Source organism: Pyrgilauda ruficollis, unplaced genomic scaffold, assembly GCF_017590135.1.
Source record: "Pyrgilauda ruficollis isolate IOZ18807 unplaced genomic scaffold, ASM1759013v1 scaffold205, whole genome shotgun sequence".
Lineage (NCBI taxonomy): Eukaryota > Metazoa > Chordata > Aves > Passeriformes > Passeridae > Pyrgilauda > Pyrgilauda ruficollis.
The window spans coordinates 521655-543142 of NW_024519763.1; the positions used below are offsets into that span (position 1 = coordinate 521655).

General features: G+C 44.1%; 1 protein-coding gene across 2 annotated transcripts; it reads right to left on the reverse strand.

Annotated features, from left to right (window-relative positions):
* Positions 1 to 326: 326 nt before the first annotated feature.
* Positions 327 to 21482, reverse strand: STAM2 (signal transducing adaptor molecule 2). Of its 2 annotated transcripts, none has more exons than XM_041467302.1 (14): positions 21363 to 21482; positions 14459 to 14543; positions 11246 to 11321; positions 10527 to 10622; positions 9162 to 9308; positions 8268 to 8337; positions 7740 to 7926; positions 6969 to 7063; positions 6498 to 6577; positions 6247 to 6334; positions 5798 to 5852; positions 4954 to 5107; positions 3819 to 3976; positions 327 to 3045 (listed from the first exon to the last, which is right to left on the reverse strand). In XM_041467302.1, the coding sequence occupies exons 1-14, from the start codon at positions 21400 to 21402 to the stop codon at positions 2847 to 2849; spliced, it is 1530 nt and encodes a 509-aa protein (XP_041323236.1). In that variant the 5' UTR covers positions 21403 to 21482; the 3' UTR covers positions 327 to 2846. The 2 variants fall into 2 exon arrangements, with proteins under 2 accessions (XP_041323236.1, XP_041323238.1); XM_041467304.1 differs by having other exon boundaries at positions 327 to 2474; positions 21363 to 21442.
* Positions 21483 to 21488: the final 6 nt, after the last annotated feature.

Consider the following 21488-nt stretch of genomic DNA (forward strand, 5'->3'; position numbering starts at 1 on the left):
GCCCAGGGATTCACCCTGACTTTTTGGGATGAGCCAGAATTCTCAGGCACGATCACAGGACTCAGCTCTTGCCTCCTGAGCAGGGAATTCTCCTGGGTGTGCTTGTGAACAAACGCTGCTCATCCCACAGACAGCTCTCAGTGCAAGCAGGGGCAGTGCCTGGGAGTTCTTAGAAAAGATGCACAGGTAAAAATAAGGGAAGAAAATCATCTTCATCTCAGGAAATAATCCCTGAGAGAGGCCACAGCACGGAGGGACAGAGTGCCACCAGCCCAGGGCCACCCCCACCAAACCCTGCAGCGCAAAGAACACACAACAGCACGGGGAAGGTTTCAATAATCTGATTTTTAACATTATTTCTGGAGCCAATTGGAGAGACAAAGCGTGGCTGACATCAGGTGACAGAGCACAAGCCCTCAGAGCACTCTGGGGTGACAAACTGAACAGACACAACAGGTCCCCAGCTCACACCAAAGGAAATGGATCTCATAGTGACATTTAACACCCAGGAAACAAATACACCACGTGGAAAGTCTCATTAGAAAGTCGCCCAGGTTCCTATGTTAAGGGTTTATATGAAAAAGCAGGAGTTCTCCACCCTGAATTCCTGATAGAAAACAGCAGGTAGAAACCTAAGGTAGAAATCTGGAGTTAGAGAAATCCTTTGGCAGCATGTTCAGTTACAATCAGGCCTTAAAAATAAATATGATCAATGTCTAGAAGTATGAAGAGAAACACCAACCCCCTCTAAATACACTGGTTTAATAATAATTAAATTATTTTACACTATCTACAAGTTGCATATCACAGAGTTAGGAGTAGAAGAGGTGACAGAAGGACAAATCCTGCTTTTATAAAAAAGTTCAGGCATGTGTGGAGATGTGTAGAAAATCTCAGACAAATGAGTATGTACATTATTTATACTCAACAATTAACATCATCAAATCACATCTGGCTGGCTCAAATGAAGATTTCTCTTGGCCCAAAGCTCAGAATCCAAAAAAACACCAATTTAAATTTCCTAACAAACATGGAGAATTCATAGCAATAAGAGCAAGGTTTAAGTTCTACCCCAAACCAACTTGGAACAAAGTAAACTCTGACAAGTAAAAGCTCCAAACAATAAGAATTTGGAACAGCAGCATTGAAATAAATTCACTTCCTCAAAAGACACAAGGAACAAGTTATCAAAACACTTCAGTATTGCCACGTGTGTTATTTGTACTGAGCTACTTCCAGGGGAAGGATCAAGACAAATTAAAGTCATGTCCAAAGGAAAGACAAAATCCTCCTTCCAATTGCACACATTTAAACAAAAAGTGATTTAAAGAGCACTTTCTGCATGAGCACGAGGCTGCAAATATAAGGTCAAGATAGCAAATAATTAAATAAAAGGGAAAATAAGTGGAGGAGGTGCTGAGTGAAGGGTGGGTTTTGTCACTCAGCAGCCTGGGAATTCCAATCTGGGATGAAGTTTATACATCAAAAATGCTTATTTAGACATCTGGGAGCTTCCTGCATTTAATGGAGATGTTTTCATCAGTAATTTGCTTCCATTATTTTCCCAAACCAAGGATTATCACTCAGCAGAGGTGGTTAAAAGCAGGATAAATGTGACCATGGTCCAGTGTGCAGGTAAACAGAGGATGAAGTGATTTTTTTTTCAGCAGCTGAAAACAAGAGAAAGATAGAAATCCCACATTCCCAAAGGATAATCCAGCTCATCTGCCCCCTTGGACAAACCCCACCCTTTAAAAAGTGCATCGGGGAAGAAACTCTTGGATTTCTTTTCTCCCCAGCTGCCACTCGTGGCCAGCTCCGAGGCAATCCCTCCTCCAGGGAAAGGCTCTGGATTTCCTGTGCACAGGAGCCCAATCCCACCCTCCAGCCAAGGGATGGCCTCAAATCTCCCTTTCCCAGTGGTGCAGGAGCTCCTCTGGGCTCAGGGCTGCTTTAGACATGGACACAGTGGCAGAGGAAGGAAATCCAAGAGAGGCAGAACCCCCTGGTCCCATCAGGACAGTTCCTGTTCCACTCAGCTCCCCTTGCAAAGGGAACAGATCCTCAGAGGCTTCAGCAGCTTCAAACATTCTCCAGCCCCTCCTTTCCCACAAGGAATTCCAATGCTCCTTCATTTCTACATCCATCCACAAAGGAAAACTGAAGAGAGATCCTGTGAGTTCCTGGCTCAGCACCTTGGATCCACCTGGAGCATGCCCTGCCTGCTCTTCCCAAGGAGCCTCGTGCTGGCAGTGCCACCTCTGCCAAGACACCGGGGAATTGGAGGAAAACTTGTTTTCCTCAAGAAAAAACACAGAGGCAGCACTGTTAAACCCCTCTTTGCCTCCTATTTCCACAGGGATGTGGTCCTGAGTGGCAGAATTTCCTCTTCCAGCTGGAGCCAGGGACCCCTCGGATTGCGCGGCGCGTCCTTCAGGAAGGGGACTCCAAAGTGCAGAGGTTCCCTAAAGCCACTGGGACAGAAGGATTACAGAAGACACCAGAGGAGGCAAAGCAACAGCATCTCAGCATCCTCAAGCTTCCAGAAACACATTGAAAAGAGAATTATTTTGGGACAATCTTTCAAAGATTCACAAGTGGCGTTTCCTGAAAGCGCAGGGAAAGAGAAAAAAAACGGGACTCGGAGGAATGGGGAATTATTTTAAACCATCCCCTAATCTAGTTCAGGATGCAAAAATGCAAATAACCATCAGAGCCGGTGCCTATTTTTACTCTGCACCACCCTAACGCAGCGAGTTGGGTTATTTGAGAGGAAGCTGGACTTTTGATATCCACGGCAGGGACTCCCAAAGAGCGCCGGCTCGGAACTCCTCCATCCCGGCTCTTCACAGCAGAGGCTGCTGATGGAAATTTGGCTGCTGCTGGAGCAGGGAATGAGCAGGAAGCGCCACGGGATAACCTGGTCCTTGGTTGCTCTGGAATGCTGCCACGTCCACGGCTACACCCATCTGGTGCTGGGGGAAGGCGGCGGTGCCGGTGACACTGGGGACACTCGGGAAGGGCTGCGGCAGCGCGGGGTCGGGGCTGCGGGGACACAACACCAACCGCGCTCACAGGGCCAGCTCTGGGCCAGCACATCCACCACAGCACCCCCAAAACAAGCTGGCAGCCTCCAGAATATGTGACCAAAACGGTCATTTTGGAAGGAATTTCGTGTTTTACCGGCTGCAGAAATAACATTTTTTACACACACACTCTCAAATCAGCTCTGGCCTTGCACTTTCCCTCCTGTTGCTCCTCCATGAAATATGTGACAAAACGGTCATTTTGGAAGGAATTTTGTGTTTTACCGGCTGCAGAAATAACGTTTTTTACGCACACACTCTCAACTTAAATCAGCTCTGGCCTTGCACTTTCCCTCCTGTTGCTCCTCCATGTTAATAAACAGTTTCCCAGGAATTCCATACTTTTCATGCCTCTAACGTGGCTGTTTCTTATGGTTTTTGCAGGAAAAGTGTTTTCACCCTCAAAGTTCTTCCAGCAGCTCAATAATTCTACTACATAACTTTTACTTTTTAACTTACTCTTTAACTTACTCCCACTATTTAATTTTCAATCTTTGGTGCTGGGTGCTTAAAGCCGAGGTCAGAGGTTCCTTTTCCACCTTCCTCTCTTAAAAGCTTCCTGGGAAATCTCATGCAGGATCAGTTTTACCCAGAATAATGCTCTCATTGCTCCCTGGTTTACTAAAATTTGCATTTTCCCCTCAAAAATGACGCGTCACTAAATGTAAATGCCACGAGAACATACAAAGTGGCAAAATTCCCCCCAGGAAGAAGAATTTGCTGGATCCATACCTTAAATAAGCAGCTGGAGGTGGCTGAGTGGCTGCAGAGTTGATGCTCTGAGGCAGAGACCTCACCTGGCCCACCTGCTCCGGGGCCAGGCTGTACCCTGGGGACATGGACACCCCCTGGATCATGTAATTCCCACTGGGAGGCTGCACAGGATACGACTGCAAATCAAATCAAAGCCAGGAGATTTGGTGCTTAGCACACTGTGGAGTGAACCCACCAGAATATTCTACAGCTGGAAGCAAAACCTGCAGTTTCTGCCAATTCTGGTTTAAATAATGCAAGATTCCCTCCAAATTCAGGTGGCACGGGCTGGAGCTGCTGGTGGGGGTTGGATTTGGGATAAACAGGTTTGTCCCAAATAAAGCCCAGCATTATCCTGCATTTCTAGGCACCAGTCTTGGGAGGAAACACCACACTCCAGTTGCCTTTTGGCTTAAATTACTTTGTAACCTCCAAATATAATGAATTTTCCATCGTTACTGGAGTTAAGGACACAGAATTACTTTTAACTGACATATTTTCAGATCTAGCAGTTGCCATGGCAACTATTCTTTTCCTACTGAACAATTAACATGAAAGTAAAATTCACTTCAAGTAAAAACCCTCATTCTGTGCTTTTTGAAATTCTCTCCTTCCCCTCCATGTTTATTCCTTAAGCCATCATTAGGGACAGTGTAAAACAGTTTGGAGCACAAATACAACATGTTTAGAACTGATACAAAATGTTCATTTTTCTAAGGGCAAAAGGAGCTAAAAGCAGAGTGTTTCTATATTTAGCAAAAAATACACTTGGGATTAATACACTGATATTCCAGTTCCCTCCCATCCCCAGTATTAGATAAGAAGGGAACATTTTACTTGGAGATTGACATGACTCACAGCAAGAATATCCACCAGGCTGCTGCAACACCCAATCCCAACTGCAAGAAATGAATTATGGAAGGGATCTTTTGGAATTTTCAACAGTGGCCAAGCAAAACCTTCTGTTCTAGTGCATAAATCCCAATTTCTTGCACAGGCAGTGTCAGATTGCTCGTGGGCTCCCTTTGGTTTTCGCTGTGATTTTTTTTAAACCAGGGATAAGTAGCAGGGAAATTCCAGATCCCAGGGAATTTCCAGACCCAGGGATACTGACCTGCACAGAGACTCCAGAGGAGGTGGGTGGGAATTGTGCAGGGTGCTGGAGTTTGGAGTAGGCTGAGTACATGGGGCTCTCGTTCATCAGTTTGTTGTAGAGCTCCAGAGCTTCCAGAACCTTCACGTTCAGCTCGGACAACTCGGAATGTTTCCTGTTCCAAAACAAATGGAGAGGGCACTGAGCAGCTGGGACATCTTAGATGGGGAGGAAAGATCAGTGCTGCACGAAATATGCAAGAAAAATAAGCCCCTGAAAGGTAAAAGGTCATTTTTTTAACCCATTAATATTGAAAAGTCGCTGTTGTGTGACTGGAAGGAAAATCCAAGAGCTGCACAAGCACTGCTGGCACCAAACCAGCAATTCCCAGGTGGAATTCCCTGTTCTTTTCACCCTCAAACATCCCCAGGAGTCACAGAATCATGGAATGGTTTGGGATGGAAGGAAGGCAGTGGGAGCCATTCCCTCCATCCCTTGTCCCCAGTCCCTCTCCATTTTCCTGATCAGCTCCTTCAGGCAGCCAAACCTGAGGAGGGAGAGGTGAGGAAAACATGGAATAATCACCAACAGACTGAAAATTCCAACCTCTGGACAGACTGGAGAAGGCTACAGTCACAAAATCCCAAAAAAAAATCATCCATGACCTGTGCAGGGAATTTTGGGAGAGCAGCAATCAACTCTCAGTGCACACAATCAGAACTTGATATCTCAGCATTAAAAAATAAAGGTAACGTTGTTAAATTTTTCTTGCAAGGTTTTGTAGCTTAGGAGATCAAAGTAGCAAAAAAAAAAAATCATTAAACCTGTCCAGTTTGAAGGAAATCAGTGAATAAATTGTGCTCACCTATCTATCTCTTCTAGTTTTTCATCTATCATTGGACCCATCTGCTGGCAGATATCTGTGAAGACAAAGTGTTGAGGCAGTTGATGTCTTGCACAATTAAATGTTTAAATGCAGCCAAAAATATTGCATCCAACTACAGTAAAATTAATTTCTTATTTATTTCAGGGTTGGGATTGGTAGATGGATCTTGCAAAGCTCAGGCATTTTACAGAGCTGGGAGTTATGCAAATGACTCTGCTAAACGTGGAGCTGGCTTGGAACTATTAAAAAAATTCAAATTATCCCCAGAGCCCCACACTCCCACGGTGAAATAAGTGTTCTCCAGCACTGTTAGTACAGAGCACAGCTCCCCTAAGCTTAAAATAAACACAAAGAACTCCCAGCTCAATCCACAAAAGGTAATTGTGAGAAGAAGTCATAAAAAAGAGCTCATTTAGTGCTGCAAGTACCTTCTGAGTTGAGAAGATCTGGAGAATCAAGCTTTAAATCCGTGGGATCTATGCTCTGAAGTACCTGCAGTGTTTTATCCATCTTATCCTGAAAGGGGAAGCCAAGATGAAGAACTTTGATTTCTCAGCCATGCCAAGATTGGTTTAATATTCAAACAAAAGTTCGTTACAGACAAAGAATCCCCTGCCAACATTCAGCACTGAAAGAATGTAAAAGCCCAGCAATATTTTATTTTAAAGTGGCTTCATACCTCATCAATATAAACTGGCTCAGGTTCTGCTTTCTTAATTTCTTCTGCATTGTCCTCAGGAACAGAGATTTTATCCACAGCTGTGGAAGAACAGAGATGAGTTTCTTTTCTCTCTGTTGATGTGATAACTTCAAACAAACATTTGCTCCTTGTTATTTTTCTTTGAAAAGACACTGTGACATTTGAAATGGCAATTTGCTGGATTTGTAAATATGTTGCTGACAAGGAATTATGGTGAATCAAACCAAACTTCTGTCACAGAAAATGGTAATAACTTAAAAGAGAAAGAGGCAGAAATTAAAGGGAGTTATGGAGTGATCTGTGCTTGATTGTTTGAAACAAGGGCAGGATGTCTCTCAATTCTTTCCTGGGGCTGGTAGAGGAAATTATTTTGCTGCTGGGCTAATTAGGATTGCAGCACAAAGCTGCCTTTGTGAAATGATCCACCCATCACTGCAGCAGGTAACTCACCTGCCTCGGGCTCCACAGACAAGTCAGAGGTGACGAAATTGGATGGGAACAGCCCCACTCCTCTGTGGTTCTCCCCCTTCCACCAGTTGGCATCACTGGGGAAATAAAGAAGGGTTACAGAACTCAGGGAGGAACAGAGCCAGGGATATATTTGGGGTTTTTACTGAAAACCTGAGGTTCAGAGACATATTTGGTTGTTTTTTTTTACCAAAACCCTGTGATATTTAAAAGAGAACTTGCAGGGATTAGCACAAAGCCAAACAGGAGCTGAGGCACAGGGGAGGGAAGGGAGGAAGAGGAGTCAGGGGATCACTGAAAATTGAACTCAATCCATCAAATCTTTATATTGATTACTTGCCAGCCCTTTAAAGCTGTATATATCCCTAGAGGTGCTAACAACAATCATTATTTTAGCTATTTTTAATCAGTTTTATTCTTGGCAAATCTGATTCTTGATAGCCAGAGGTTTAACAGCTGCTGGAAGCAGATGGAATGTGATGCCAGTGCATTTTCTAATGTCAGACAACCAACTAAGATTTATCTTCAAAACTACAAATTGGATGAAATACTCGAGATTCTCCCTGCACTAAAAAAGATTTGAGGTCAGAAACTAGGAATTTGGAAAGAGAAAAGGAAGAGAAAGGGATGTGAGGGAGAGCAGAGTGACAATTACATTTCTGTGGGGGGGAAAAAAGCATCAGAGGAAAAATGTGCTACCCTGAGAGAAGAAGAGTGGTGGAACAAAGTCAGCTCCACACGAGTGTATTGTACCTGTCATCCAAAACAAAAATAATTTCTCCACTTTTAAAGGTGAGCTCATTGTCCTCGACAGCTTCAAAGTCATACAGAGCTCGCACCTTCCTCAGGCTCTGGGGGTTTTGTGCCATTTCTGCAGGTGGGTACAAGGATTTGGTCTCCATTTGCTGCTGCTTCTGCTCTTGCAAAGACAATTCAATAGCTGCAGGTGGGGCAGAGAGGAAGAGAACAGGCTTGAGGGGTTTATCTCTGGAGACAAAGCAGTTTCTTGAATTAACAAAAAGAGGATTTATTGCTTTATTTAAACAAGGTCTGCATCTGCTTCTGTAGTAGGGGAAGATAACATTTGAAATGCTGTGTGATGGGGAGGAATGTGTCCCACCCCAAATCCCCATGGATGAGGGAAACACCTGGAATGCCACATCCCCAACCCGCTGTGGCACTGATTTCAATTCTGTGCAGCAGGAAAGAGCCCAAATTCCCATTTCCCTGCTTTTTAACCAAACCTCTGGAGTCCAACCCAAGGCTGAGACAGCAACTCACCTTTAGCTATATCCTCATCCTCTTTGGATTTACTGGATGAGGAGCCATTCTTAGCAGCACTGGTGGAAGCCTGCAAAGGTGGGAACAACACAGGGACAAATGACAATGACATCTCCATAACTTGGTATTTTTAAAAATTAGCACTGAGTTGTTCCTGATCAGGTGGATTATGGAATCCAGGTGATCTAGAAATAAAAATCACCACTCTTCAGGTTGGTTTCTGCTTTCAGCAGGGCAAAAAAGTAAAATAAATACTGAGATTCAATTGAAATAACTGATTTTATTGACATAATTATTTTAGTTGTATTTATTAGTGAGACTACTCATTTAAATGATTCTTTCCACTTTTATCCTCCCTTCAACAGAGAAGATGCTCCAGTTGGGAGCTGCTGACTTAAATCCTACAATTCTCCCCAGCAGCACAGTGAAATCACTCCTGGAGTTTTCATTCCCACCAGGAACTGGAATTGGGTGCCAGTGCTCAACTCTTCCATGTTGCTGCCATATGTTTTACACATAGATCAGATTTAGAAGTGAAAACATCTTTGTGGAGGAAGGAGGGATTGTAAGTTAAAAAACTCACAGTATTTGTAAAAGTTAAAACTCTGTGTTTCATATAGAGGGAAGTAAACTTTGTGTGAGGAAATTGTAAAAGAAATTGTAATTTTAATTTTCAGGACTGAATAACGTGGAAATATTTAGAAGCATCAATAATAGAAATCAGGAAAAAAAAACCACCTGGCATCATATCTGCTGTCACATTGGACACAACAAACCACCAGAAGTGAAAAATAAACTCCAAACCCAGGACAGCTCCTGGGACAAACAGGAAAAGGGGATTTGGGAAAGGACCCCAGAGATTGGGACCCATCACTGTCCCACAGCAGCTCTCACCTGGGATCCTGCTGCAGGGAAAGTGACCCCTTCTTCCTTCAGGGATTTGATGGTTGCAGATATCAAACTACATTGTGGGTCTTTCTGGAATTCTTCTGACCACTCCACCATGAGGGTTTTCAGCTTCTCACTCACTTTTGGGTGAGCCTGGAAGATGAAATTGGATAAAAAGGGATGTTTGAGCCCCCAAATGAACAGAAGGAGCTGTTAGCAAAAGTGTTACCAAACCCATTTTAATATAAATACGCTTAATTATTAATAATTGTGTACACTGAGAAGATTTGGGGAGCAGAGTGTAGAATATCTGACCTTTTATACCCTGATCAGGTATTCCAGAGAACATGCTGAGCTCCTGGAGCACTAATTCTGGAGAAATTCAGCCTGCCTACCACACTTATCCCAAATTTCTGCCTCTCTGTGTTACTCACCCTCCATTTAACCTCAATTTTCTCTTCATTTTTTCTCAAGTGTGTTGTTTTCTACCTCCCAACCACATCAACTGGTCTGATATAAACCAGTGTCTTTCCCTACAAGAACTCCTCCAAGAAATCTTTCCCTCCAAGAAATCTTTCTCTACAAGGAACTCCTCCAAGCAATCTTTCCCTACAACAAACCCTCCAAGAGCTGAAGGTCAGTGTGAGCCCCAGGATGGACCCTGGCTAATGGGAACACAGGCAGCACTTGCAGACCTATTTTTCCACAAAAGCCAGAAACACAAGAACTGTGAACTCATTTTACTTCCCAGCAATTTTATTACTTTCCTTAATTGCTTTGCTCAGCCTCTGATGATTGCAGGGATCTGAAAACTCCTTTTTAACCCATTAACCAGTTTTGTCTCCAACTGGAGCAGTAATTAGGGAAAAGCTGCTCCTGCTTACTCAATTCCTCACATCCAGATTTAGATCCCAGCACCTGCTTGACCCCAACCATTTCAGTCTCCTTTTTGTGGTTATTTTCTCATTCAACATTCCCAGAATCTCTAAAAAGGATTGTCTGTAACTTCATCCTTTTCCTTGTACAAGTGTCATTTCACTTCCTCATAGTTTTCCCTTTCACTTCAGCCCAGGAATTTCCTTCAAGCCTAATAAAAACTCTCCTCAAGAAAAGCTGCACTGATCATGATCAAATTAATGGAGCTTAGGAACACAGATTTCAATTAAAATTGCTCATGTAATTTTGTAGAAGTGTGAAGGATTATCAGCTGCCAGCTCTTTAACAGATTATTTTTTTCAGAGTAAAAATGACATAATAAATTTCAGTGAAAACACAGCACCAAAACTAGAAAATGTGCATTAACTACAACATTAATTTGGAGAAGTTACCAAGATAATCTTCCCCCAGGACTGCAGGTTCTAAAGCAATTACCTTGTTTATTATAGCTCGAGCTTCAGTGGCAAAATCCCGGGAACACACTTCCAAGTGGAATATCTTCCCACAGTTTGACACACAGGCTCCTAAAAGCTGACAGCAGAAAGACAATTGGGAAAATGCAGGGGAAAAAAAGTGCAAATAAAAAAAGAGTGCAAATAATACAAAATAAGAAAAAGTGAAAATGAAAAAAAGAGTGCAAATAATACAAAATAAGAAAAAGTGCAAATTAAAAAAGAGTGCAAATAATACAAAATAAGAAAAAGTGCAAAAAAAAAAGGGTGCAAATAATACAAAATAACAAAAAGTGAAAATTTAAAAAAAAAGTGTAAATAATTCAAAATAAGGGGAAAAAAATTGCAAATTTAAAAAGAGGGCAAATAATCCAAATAAAGTTAAAAAGTGCAAATAAGAGAGCAAATAATCCAAAATTTTTAAAAGTGAAAATAAAAGAGTGCAAACAATCCAAAATAAAGAAGTGCAAATAAAAAAAGAGTTCAAATAATCCAAAATAAGGGGGAAAAGTACAAATTTAAAAAGAGTGTAAATAATCCAAAATAAGGAAAAAAAAGCAAATAAAGAATGCAAATAATCCAAAATAAAAGGTAAATCCAGCACAGACATTGATTTACTGAGGTAAATCAAAATATTAATGAATTGATCAGTAAATATTTAATTGCTGCATTCCATGAGGTTTTTGGGGGGAATGTACTCACTGTGAGAGCTTGCAAAGCCACGTGGGGAACTTTGTGATTCATTCTCTTCATGATGGCTTTAAGGCAATCCTTGGCTCTGCAAAGGAGCAAGAAATTCAGGATAAATGGGAGTGACAAGACCTGTGCAAGGAATGAGCCCAAACCCCCACCAGAACCCAGCCAAAATGGCACCAAACCTGAGCTTTTTGGGCAAAAATGGCATCAAACCTGAGCTTTTTGGGCAAAAATGGCACCAAACCTGAGCTTTTTGAGCAAAAATGGCACCAAACCTGAGCTTTTTGGGCAAAAATGGCACCAAACCTGAGCTTGTTGAGCAAAAATGGCACCAAAGCTGAGGTTAATGAACAAAAATCACCAAAGCTGAAATTATTGTACAAAAATGGCACCAAAGCTGAGCTTTTTGAGCAAAAATGGCACCAAAACTGAGGTTAATGAACAAAAATCACCAAAGCTGAAATTATTGTACAAAAATGGCACCAAAGCTGAGCTTAACGAAGAAAAATGTCACTGAACCTGAGCTTTTTCAGCAAAAAAGTCACCAAACCTGAACTTATTGAGAAAAATGTCACCAAAGCTGAGCTTGTTGAACAAAAATGCCACCAAATCTGAGCCTATTGAATGAAAATGGCACCAAATCTGAGCCTGCTGAACAAAAATGGCACCAAACCAGAGCTTTTTGAGCAAAAATGTCACCAAAACTGAGCTTAATGAACAAAAATGGCACCAAAGCTGAGCCTATTGAGCAAAAATGTCATCAAAGCTGAGCCTATTGAACAAAAATGGCACCAAAGCTGAGCCTATTGAACAAAAATGGCACCAAACCTGAGCCTATTGAACAAAAATGGCACCAAACCTGAACTTATTGAGCAAAAATGTCACCAAAGCTGAGCCTTTCAGGGCTGGGCAGAGATTGACCCCCTGACCAGTTTGTCTGGCCTCAGCTGGGTGTGGGATTGGCAGAAATTCCCTTTTTCCCCTGGCATTCCACATCCATTCCCTAAAACCTGCTGCCAGGCCAGGAAGGGAAGCAACTGCATGGTTTGGGAGGAAATGTCCCCAGAAAAAGAGAGGATTCAATAAGTGGGTGTTTTAGTGGAATGAATTCCCAGCTCTTGGATCCCCCTTCCCACAGCCTGAGGACACAAAGGTTTTCATGATTTGTTTCAGCACAACCTGAGGTGAGTGGAGAATAATAAATAGCATTTTAAATGCTTCTGCTGAGGGGTTTCCACACTTGAAATGAGCATTAATGGCTGGCAGGGGATCAGGCACATCAAAGGCTTCATTAACACTGATATTTGGAACGTTTAAAAACATGAAATCCTTAAAAAAAAAAAGCTGATGCAGCATTTAAAAAATAGTAACACTGCAAGATACTTGAGCTGCTGGATTAGCAAAGCACAGAAAAGCCTCTGTGCTAGAAAAATACACTTTTAGTCCTAATTTTTTCATCTTATTTCACACACAAACCAATGGCACCAAAGCTGAGCCTATTGAGCAAAAATGTCATCAAAGCTGAGCCTATTGAACAAAAATGGCACCAAAGCTGAGCCTATTGAACAAAAATGGCACCAAACCTGAACTTATTGAGCAAAAATGTCACCAAAGCTGAGCCTTTCAGGGCTGGGCAGAGATTGACCCCCTGACCAGTTTGTCTGGCCTCAGCTGGGTGTGGGATTGGCAGAAATTCCCTTTTTCCCCTGGCATTCCACATCCATTCCCTAAAACCTGCTGCCAGGCCAGGAAGGGAAGCAACTGCATGGTTTGGGAGGAAATGTCCCCAGAAAAAGAGAGGATTCAATAAGTGGGTGTTTTAGTGGAATGAATTCCCAGCTCTTGGATCCCCCTTCCCACAGCCTGAGGACACAAAGGTTTTCATGATTTGTTTCAGCACAACCTGAGGTGAGTGGAGAATAATAAATAGCATTTTAAATGCTTCTGCTGAGGGGTTTCCACACTTGAAATGAGCATTAATGGCTGGCAGGGGATCAGGCACATCAAAGGCTTCATTAACACTGATATTTGGAACGTTTAAAAACATGAAATCCTTAAAAAAAAAAAGCTGATGCAGCATTTAAAAAATAGTAACACTGCAAGATACTTGAGCTGCTGGATTAGCAAAGCACAGAAAAGCCTCTGTGCTAGAAAAATACACTTTTAGTCCTAATTTTTTCATCTTATTTCACACACAAACCATGCAACAAAGTCAACTCAGTTATTTTAAGTTGTATTTTTATTTAGGGTAGGCCACAATCTTCATTATTTTCAATGGCAGAAGGGAAGAAAATGACATAAAATTGAATGAAAACATGCCATTAGCAGTGGCATTTGAAATTCAGAATTTGGAATTTTATTTTCAATACAAATATATAAATTTAGATTTAAGTATGCATTTTATATACTTCTATTTCTGCATATGCAATTTAAAAAAAAAAATTACAACATCCCTTCTTCCAAAACAAGATTTAAAACAGTTCCCTCTACAAAAGTCTTGTGGCACTAAAAATTCTGATTTTTAATAAAGGACTCAAAGGACTTTTTTTTTTTTCTTTCAGGGCTAAAGATTCCCAGACTGAACAGATTTGCTGCTATTCCTTGTGGCAGGTAATCAATTAAAACCAACCCCAAACAAAACCCAAAAAACCCCAATTTTAATGGTAAACAGAACTGCTAAAAATTCTGAATTACTTAGGAATTCTGCCTATGCACTAATTGAGGATGAATTCCAAATGTAAAAGATGTTATCACTCAAAAATTCAGCAAATATTTTTGGCCACTACAGAAATTCCATTTATGTTCCACTCAGGCTAAACTGATTTGTGCTTTGATCCCTGTTTTTTCCCTTTTCTCTCCAATTTTTCCCAACAACCAAACACAGACAAATACCACAAGAAGCCCCAGGTCCTTGCCAGGTGTTTTTCTGCACAGAAATGATTTCACTTTCTCCTCCTGGCACTGCCACTTCCCCACCTTCATGCCAGATCATTAAATACGAATAACTCGGGCGTGCTGCGCAGAACTCCAGGAAAAGCCTGGAATGTGCTCAGCACACACAAACTGCTCTGCTCAAAATCCTCCTGGAACGTTTCTTCCCAAGGATTTCCAAGTCAGCTCCATGGATTTGGGAGGTTGGGCGTTTTGAGCTGTGCTCTCTGGGCCATTTTCCTCCTCCCAGCAGCACAGAATTCCCAGGAATGCTGAGGCCCAGCTTACCCATTGGGAGTGCTTCCAACTTTGTCACAAATATCCATGATAAGCCCCCAGTCCTCACTGGTGTTGTATTCATTTGTAGCTTTTTCTGGAAAGAAAAAGATGATTTATTAAGTGATTTATTTATTCAGTTCAGATTCTATCAACAGAATGTATTCCTAATTAATATTTCATGGATTCATGGAATGATATGGGTTGGAAGGGACCTTAAAGCTCAGCTTGTCCCACTCATTCTATAGATTAATTAATAAGGCTTAATGGTATTTATTTGTGCTTTTCAGTTTTTATTAGCCAGGTTATTTCAGTCCCATGTAATTATTGCAGTTCAAGTTAATAAACAGCAAATTAAATATTTTATTGCATTTGCTGCTTCAAGATTGAGTTTTAACCAACTAAACTCAATTTCATTTTGGTTGCTCAGCAGAAAGATTTCCACAAAGGGAACACAAACACAGCACCCACCAATGTCCCTTTTCCTAGAGATGTAAAAAAAGGAAATGTAGAATTTTGGCCATAATTAATCCTCACAAACTGGAATATTTACTTCAAGGAAGTAAATAACATTTTGAAACCACAAACCTTCTTCAAAACTAACCCCAAAAATGACTGAGAAAAGAATTGCTGAATTTTCTTTCAAGTGCATCAATATTTTAGGGCATGAACAACAAATGCATGGATGGTGTAGAAAATAAATGAACGCCTGCAATTTTAAACACTTTAAAAAAAATAAAAAAAGGAAAACCAAGTCAAATCAGCCTCTGGAAGCTGCAGATTCCCTGGACACGCAATCCCTAAGGAGTGAAAAGATTCCCAAGGGTATCCTGAAGTACTTCCCAAGGATCCACTGAAATTTCCCTGAGCCCTGAGTGGAAATCACACCAGCTTTTCCTGCCATGGCAGAAACAAACCCAACCCTCCCACTGGCAACAGGGAAGTTTGATGACCACAGGCTTCAGTAGGAAGTTTTCACCTCAGAATTATGGAATTATCTTGGGTGGAAAAGGTCATGGAGTCCCAGCTGTGCCCATGCCCACCCTGTCCCCAGACCTGAGCCCTGAGTAAATCCCTCCTCCTGACAGGGAATTCCAGAGAGAGTCCTGTCCTGCTGGGAAAGCCTGGCCAAACTGGGATGTGATCCCAGATGTGCTGATTTTTAGGACGAGGCTTGCCCACATGAGGGGGTTTGGATGGCTGGAAAACCCTCGGAATGCCCGAGGAGCAGAGGAGCAGGAGCACGAGGAGGGCTCTCAGCCCCAAACGCCCAGCCCAGGCCCAGGGCCCTGCAGAAACACAGCCAGACATTTCCACTGCAAACCTGGCATTCCTGGCTCAAAACATTTGGGACTTCACCGCTGGCCTGGGCTGGAAAACGCTTTCCATGAAGGAATTTCCCCAAAATCCCCCCTGAGCTGCCCTGGGCCAGCCTGAGGCCGTTCCCTCTGCTCCTGTCCCCGTTCCCTGGGATGATCCCAAATCCCCCTGGCAGGAGCTGTGCAGAGCCACAAGGTCCCCCTGAGCTCCTTTTCTCCCGGTGATCCCTCACCCCACCCCGTCCCCATCCCAAAACAAGCTCAGCCCCAGCACACCAGGCTGTGCTGCTCCTTCCCAGCTCCCAGGCCTGTCCCTGAGCCAGCACATTCCCACAGGAGCCAAGTCCCTCCCCTGCACCCACCCTGTCCTGGGAGCAGCTGTGGGATCCCAGCTCTGTCCTTCCCAAACTCAGGGATCTGGAAGTTTCCCCCCCTGCCAGCCTGACAAACTGAGCAGCAGCTGTTCTCCTTCCCTAAATTCAGGAACAATTCTGAAGGATAACTCCCTCACAGATGCTGAGACAGAGCAGAAACAGATGTGGGAGGATGCATTTTCCAGGATTTTTTCAGCACAGAGGGAACCTCTGTAACCTTTAAAAACATGGAATGACTTGTCCTCTGCAGCCCTCCAATTAATGAAGGAACATTAGACCTGAGCTGGCTTTTCTAGAAATAATGATAAAAGCAAAACGTGCTGCTTGGGGTGCTTTGATAAAGAATTCCAAGGGCAAGGAATGGCTTTTCCCTGGTGAGCTCCCTGAGCTGCTGTGTGGTTCCAGGGAACGCTGCCAGCCCAGGAGGGGAGAGCACTCACAGGAGCAGCTGGGAAGGGGCTGGGAATTGTTTGCTGCTCCCATTGCCAAAAGGAGAAATGCTTGGAGAGCTCTGCCCCAAAGCACTGCCACAGCCCTTCCAGGAAAGGAGCTGGAAACTGAGGGAAAGGAAAAGGAGCTGAGGAAAGGCAGGAAAGGAGCTTTGCACTGAGGGAACATTGTCAGGATCATCCCTGTAACACACACCAGCTTTGCAAACCCTGAACGTCCTGGAATCCCTCACTGGGAGGCACCTGAATCCCAGCCCAGCTGGGGACACCTCCCATTGTCCCAGGGAGTTCCAGCCTGGCCTGGGACACTCCAGGGATCCAGGGTAGCCCCAGCTGCTCTGGGAATTCCCAGTTCCCAATCTCCCACCCATCCCTGCCCTCTGGCAGTGGGAGCCATTCCCTGGCTCCTGTCCCTCCATGCCTTGTCCCCAGTCCCTCTGCAGCTCTCCTGGAGCCCCTCCAGGCCCTGCCAGGGGCTCTGAGCTCTGCCTGGAGCCTTCCCTTCTCCAGGGGAACGTTCCCAGCTCTCCCAGTTTTTCCAGTCCCCTAGCCAGGTCCATTGCATTATTATTGCATTAATTTTTTTCTCTTTTTTCACAAGAAGGGATGGGCAATACACAGAAATAAGACCAAAAAATGAGGGAATAACCCACTTTGGATCAGGCAAGGAGTGGGAAAGCTCCAAGCCTCCCTGTTCCCATCCTTCCCAAGCCCAGCTCCTCAGCCTGGGCTGGGGCAGCTCCACCTCAGCACCTTCAAACCTCCAAAACATTTTGTTATTTCAGCCCTGAATTCCCTTGGGACAGGCTTGCCAAGTAAATCTGGGTTAAAAAACCCAGAAATATACTAAAATACAACATTGTTTCTCCACCTGTGTCACTTTCTATGCAGGAAACAGAAAATGAACACTGATTTAGCACCAAAAAATCACTGCTCAGGCACTTCCAGCACAGCAGGTTTCGGTGCTAAACCAGTGCTTGTTTATATTTTAATGACTGTCATCACTAAAATCAAAACTTTCGTGGTCACTTTGCCCATGAAGTGAAATCAACCCTTGTCTGCACAAAAATAAAGCATGGAAGAACGTTTCACAGTGAAAAGTGGATATAAAAGGAATATAAAAGTGCTGCTTTCCAGGAGATACAGCAGAAAGGCGTGGATGAAAGGCAGAGATTTAATCCACACCCTTTCCCTTGCAGAACCTAATTAGAGAATTCCAGCTTGGATTTAATGAGAGATCACAGCCAGGATGAACCTGCAGTCACAAGGCAGCCCCACCTGTAATGATCCCCACTCACGGTTCTATTATATCCTAAAAAATTGTATTTAAATAGGTTATTAAAATAACTTTTTGCAAGATAAATCCAGTTCAATGAAAGGTCTTTTCAAAATGCAGGTTTTTTTTACTTGAAAAGTGAGTGTTTTGTTTAACTGAGGCAAATAATCTGAAAAAGAAATAACTTCATTTGTCTGTCAAAAAAAAAAAAAAAACCAAAAAAAACCCCACATTGGATAGATTTGAGAGGGATTAACAGATTATATTCCAGAGCCTGGAAACACCAAGATGAAAGTGATCAACTCTTAATTTATGTATAATATACAAATTACATTAAATTATAAATTTGTGATTATTATATAAAATATATTTCACAATATAATGAAAATAGTAACAGTGAGGATGTGGTATATTAAAAAATAATCAAGGCAGGATGGGGGAGCAGAGCAAAAGTAATCTCAAAAAAATGAAAAAGAAATGTTTTAAAAACGCAGGCTCAGAATTTAGGAATTTTAAGCAGTCAGATCAAAGACTGGAAAATATTGTCCCTGCAGTTCAAGGAGAAAAGAAACATCCAAGCAAGGGGAAAAAAAAAAGTCTAATTAGCTTTTCTACAAATGTTAAGATTTGCAAGATTTTAGATTAAATGTTGAAGAAAAGAATTATTATGGACTGAGAAATGAAAGGAACATCAAATAAATACACAATGCTAATAATGGGAATAATGTCAATAATTTCAATAATGTCAATAATGATAAAATAGCAGAAGAATATGAGAAAAAATAAATTATAGAAAAATAAAAAAGGGATTAAGACATAAGGGAAATGTAAGGCTTTGGAGCTGGATTGGGAGGGAAAAGAAACAGAATGGAAAAGATTCTCCTGGAAAAGATCTCCTAGAAAGTTCAGCAGCTGGGAGCAGGAGGATAAGGAGGAGGAGGCTCAGTTGTGGCACAGGGGGACAAAGTTAAGGAGCCCCAAAAGGCAAATCCAACCTGGAATGGAGCAGGGAAACTCCTCACACCAGCCAGGGACCAGGGAATGCCCGGGGGGGAAAGCAGGGAATGCCCGGGGAGGGGGAAAGCAGGGAATGCCCTCAGCCCTCCTGCTCCTGGAGGCCTCCCCAGCCTGGAGAGAAGGGCAGGAAAACAAACATCAGAGGGAAGGAGGCTGCTCCAGGGGTGAAGGCTGTGGAAGAGGAAGGACAGAGCTGGGAAAACAGCGAGCGCACGTGGAGTCTGAGCGGATCCAGACAGGAAATGTCAAGGTTCCAAAAGTTTTGGAGGTTCCTGGCCAACGAGAGCAGCCACACTCCCCCAGAGCTGCAGAGGGTTATCCCGTGATGTGCAGCTGTGTCCAGCCACATTCCAAGGCTCTGCTCAGCTCTGGGGGCTTGGAACCACAGGAGCAAAGCCAGCTGTGGCAAAAAAGAATCATACTGGGGAAAAAGAATAGTAAAGATAAATACTAGAAAAATAAATACTAGGAAAATAAAAAAGGAAATAAAACCTAAGGGAAATGGAAGCCCTTGAGGGCTGGGTTGGAAAAGGAAATTCTTTTTCCCCCACAGGTGTTCCAAAAAAGAGCAGCTCTGCATGAAGAGGCAGCTGGATCTTCCCCAACAAAAGGCACCAAAATTCCAAACTCAGCACCTCCCCAGAGCATCCACATGTGATAATCTAACATCTTCCATGGTCTAATTTACAACAGAGTACTAACTTTGTTTAAAGCTTCTAATGACAAAGTTTTTCAGGCAAGGGACTCTAAGTTTTAGCCACAATAATTCAAGTTCCTATTCTGTTGTACGTGCTACATTTTAATAAGTGATAATAATAGATTATAACTAATTAACATTAAAACATTAAAGAAAAAATACTCAGAGTAAAGTTTAAGAAACTGGAAGCAAAGAGTCCCAGTTTTGAAGTTCTGCAGCCTGGGAGTCCTTGAGGCATTTAGGTTTGTTAAAGAATCCTGGAGAGTTCCAAAAAAATCCACCTGAACAAATACATCAGTTTGAGCCACGTGAAATGTGAGCGTGGTCAAACAGCAAACTGCACCAGGGAACTGAAATTGGAAGCAAAACAATAAATAAAATAAAAACCAGCTCAACTCATACTACAAACAAACCAGAGACTGTGTGGCAACACAAGCACTCAATCTCTTCCATTTTGGCCGGGACAAAAATCCCAGGAATGTTGAATTCTTCTCTTTCCTAAGATCCCAACAAGAAAGCTGAGCCCGGTGAATCGCTTGTTTCATTGCTTTTTTCAGAGCTGCCGTTCAGAACAGGCGTTGTGTAACAAAGAAGTGACACTGAGCACGAGTTTAAGAAAGCACAAGTCAGGGCAGGACACAAAACAAAACAACTGAGTCACTGTCTTCACCCCGAGCCCAGGCAGGTTTTGCAATCACTGAATCACAGAATATCCTGAGCTGCAGAAGATCCATAAGGATCATCCAGTGTAGCTCCTGGCCCTGCACAGCCACCCCAACACCCCCACGTGTGCCCGGGGGGCTCTGGGGAAGCTGCTGCCAAGGAATCCTCAATAAAAGGAGGAAAAGCAGCTGCTCTTCCAGCAGCCACAATTCCCTGAACACCTGCAAACCCAGCAAGGCCAGGAGGCACAGAGACACCTCAGCCACGCTGGAAAAGCTGGGAAACCTCAGGAGTCAGAGCAAAACAGACACAAACAATTCCCTGATGCTGCTGAGGGGAAGGGAGAGAGGGACCCAGGGATCCTTTCCCTGCCAGAGCCCCCAGCCCGGCCAGGAGGTGCCAGAACAGCCAGGAACCCCCGAGCCGCAGTGCCCTGGGCCCAGCACGGCCACTGGAGCAATCCCAGGATTATTTTAGCCGGAAAAGCTCTCCCAGCCCATGGGAGAGTCCCAGCTGTGCCCATCCCCACCTTGTCCCCAGCCCCGAGTGCCACCTCCAGGAATTCCTGGGACACCTCCAGGGATGGGCACTCTCAGGGTCCCTCCTGTCCCAGAGCTGTCCCCAGCCCCGGAGGTGCCCCAGCAGTGCCAGCACAGGGTCGGGCACTGCCCTGGCTGTGTCACACCGGGGCTGGCACAGCCACCGGCCTCTTGCCCACCTGGGCACCCCCGGGCTCGTGTCCAGCCGCTGGCAGCAGCTCCTCCCAGAGCCTTTTCCAGCTTTCCGGACACTTCCCAGCCCGGAGCACTGGCAGGGCTCGCTGTGGCCCGGGCGCAGCTCCGGCCCCACGCCATGGCTGCCGATGCCTCAGGCGAGCCCCGCTGCCCCAGCACCCGGCCGGGCTGAGCCGAACCCGCCAGGATCATCCGGATCATCCACCGAGACACCCAACGGGACCGCGCCCGACAGCCATCCCCGGGGAGCAGCGGCAGCGAGAGCGGGGAGAGGAACCGGGAGAGGAAAAGGAAAAAGACGAGGAGGAAAAGGAAGCGGGAAGCAGAGGAGGGATAGGAGAAGGTAAGAGACAGGAGGCCGGGCCCAGCCGCCGCCCCGCCGCTCACCCACGTCCTGCTCGAAGGGGTTGGCGGCGAAGAGCGGCATCTCGGCCCGCGCTGCCGCCGCTCGCCCCGCACCGACTGACCCGGCCGGAGCCGCCGCCGCGCCCGCCCCGCCCCGCCTCGGCCGCT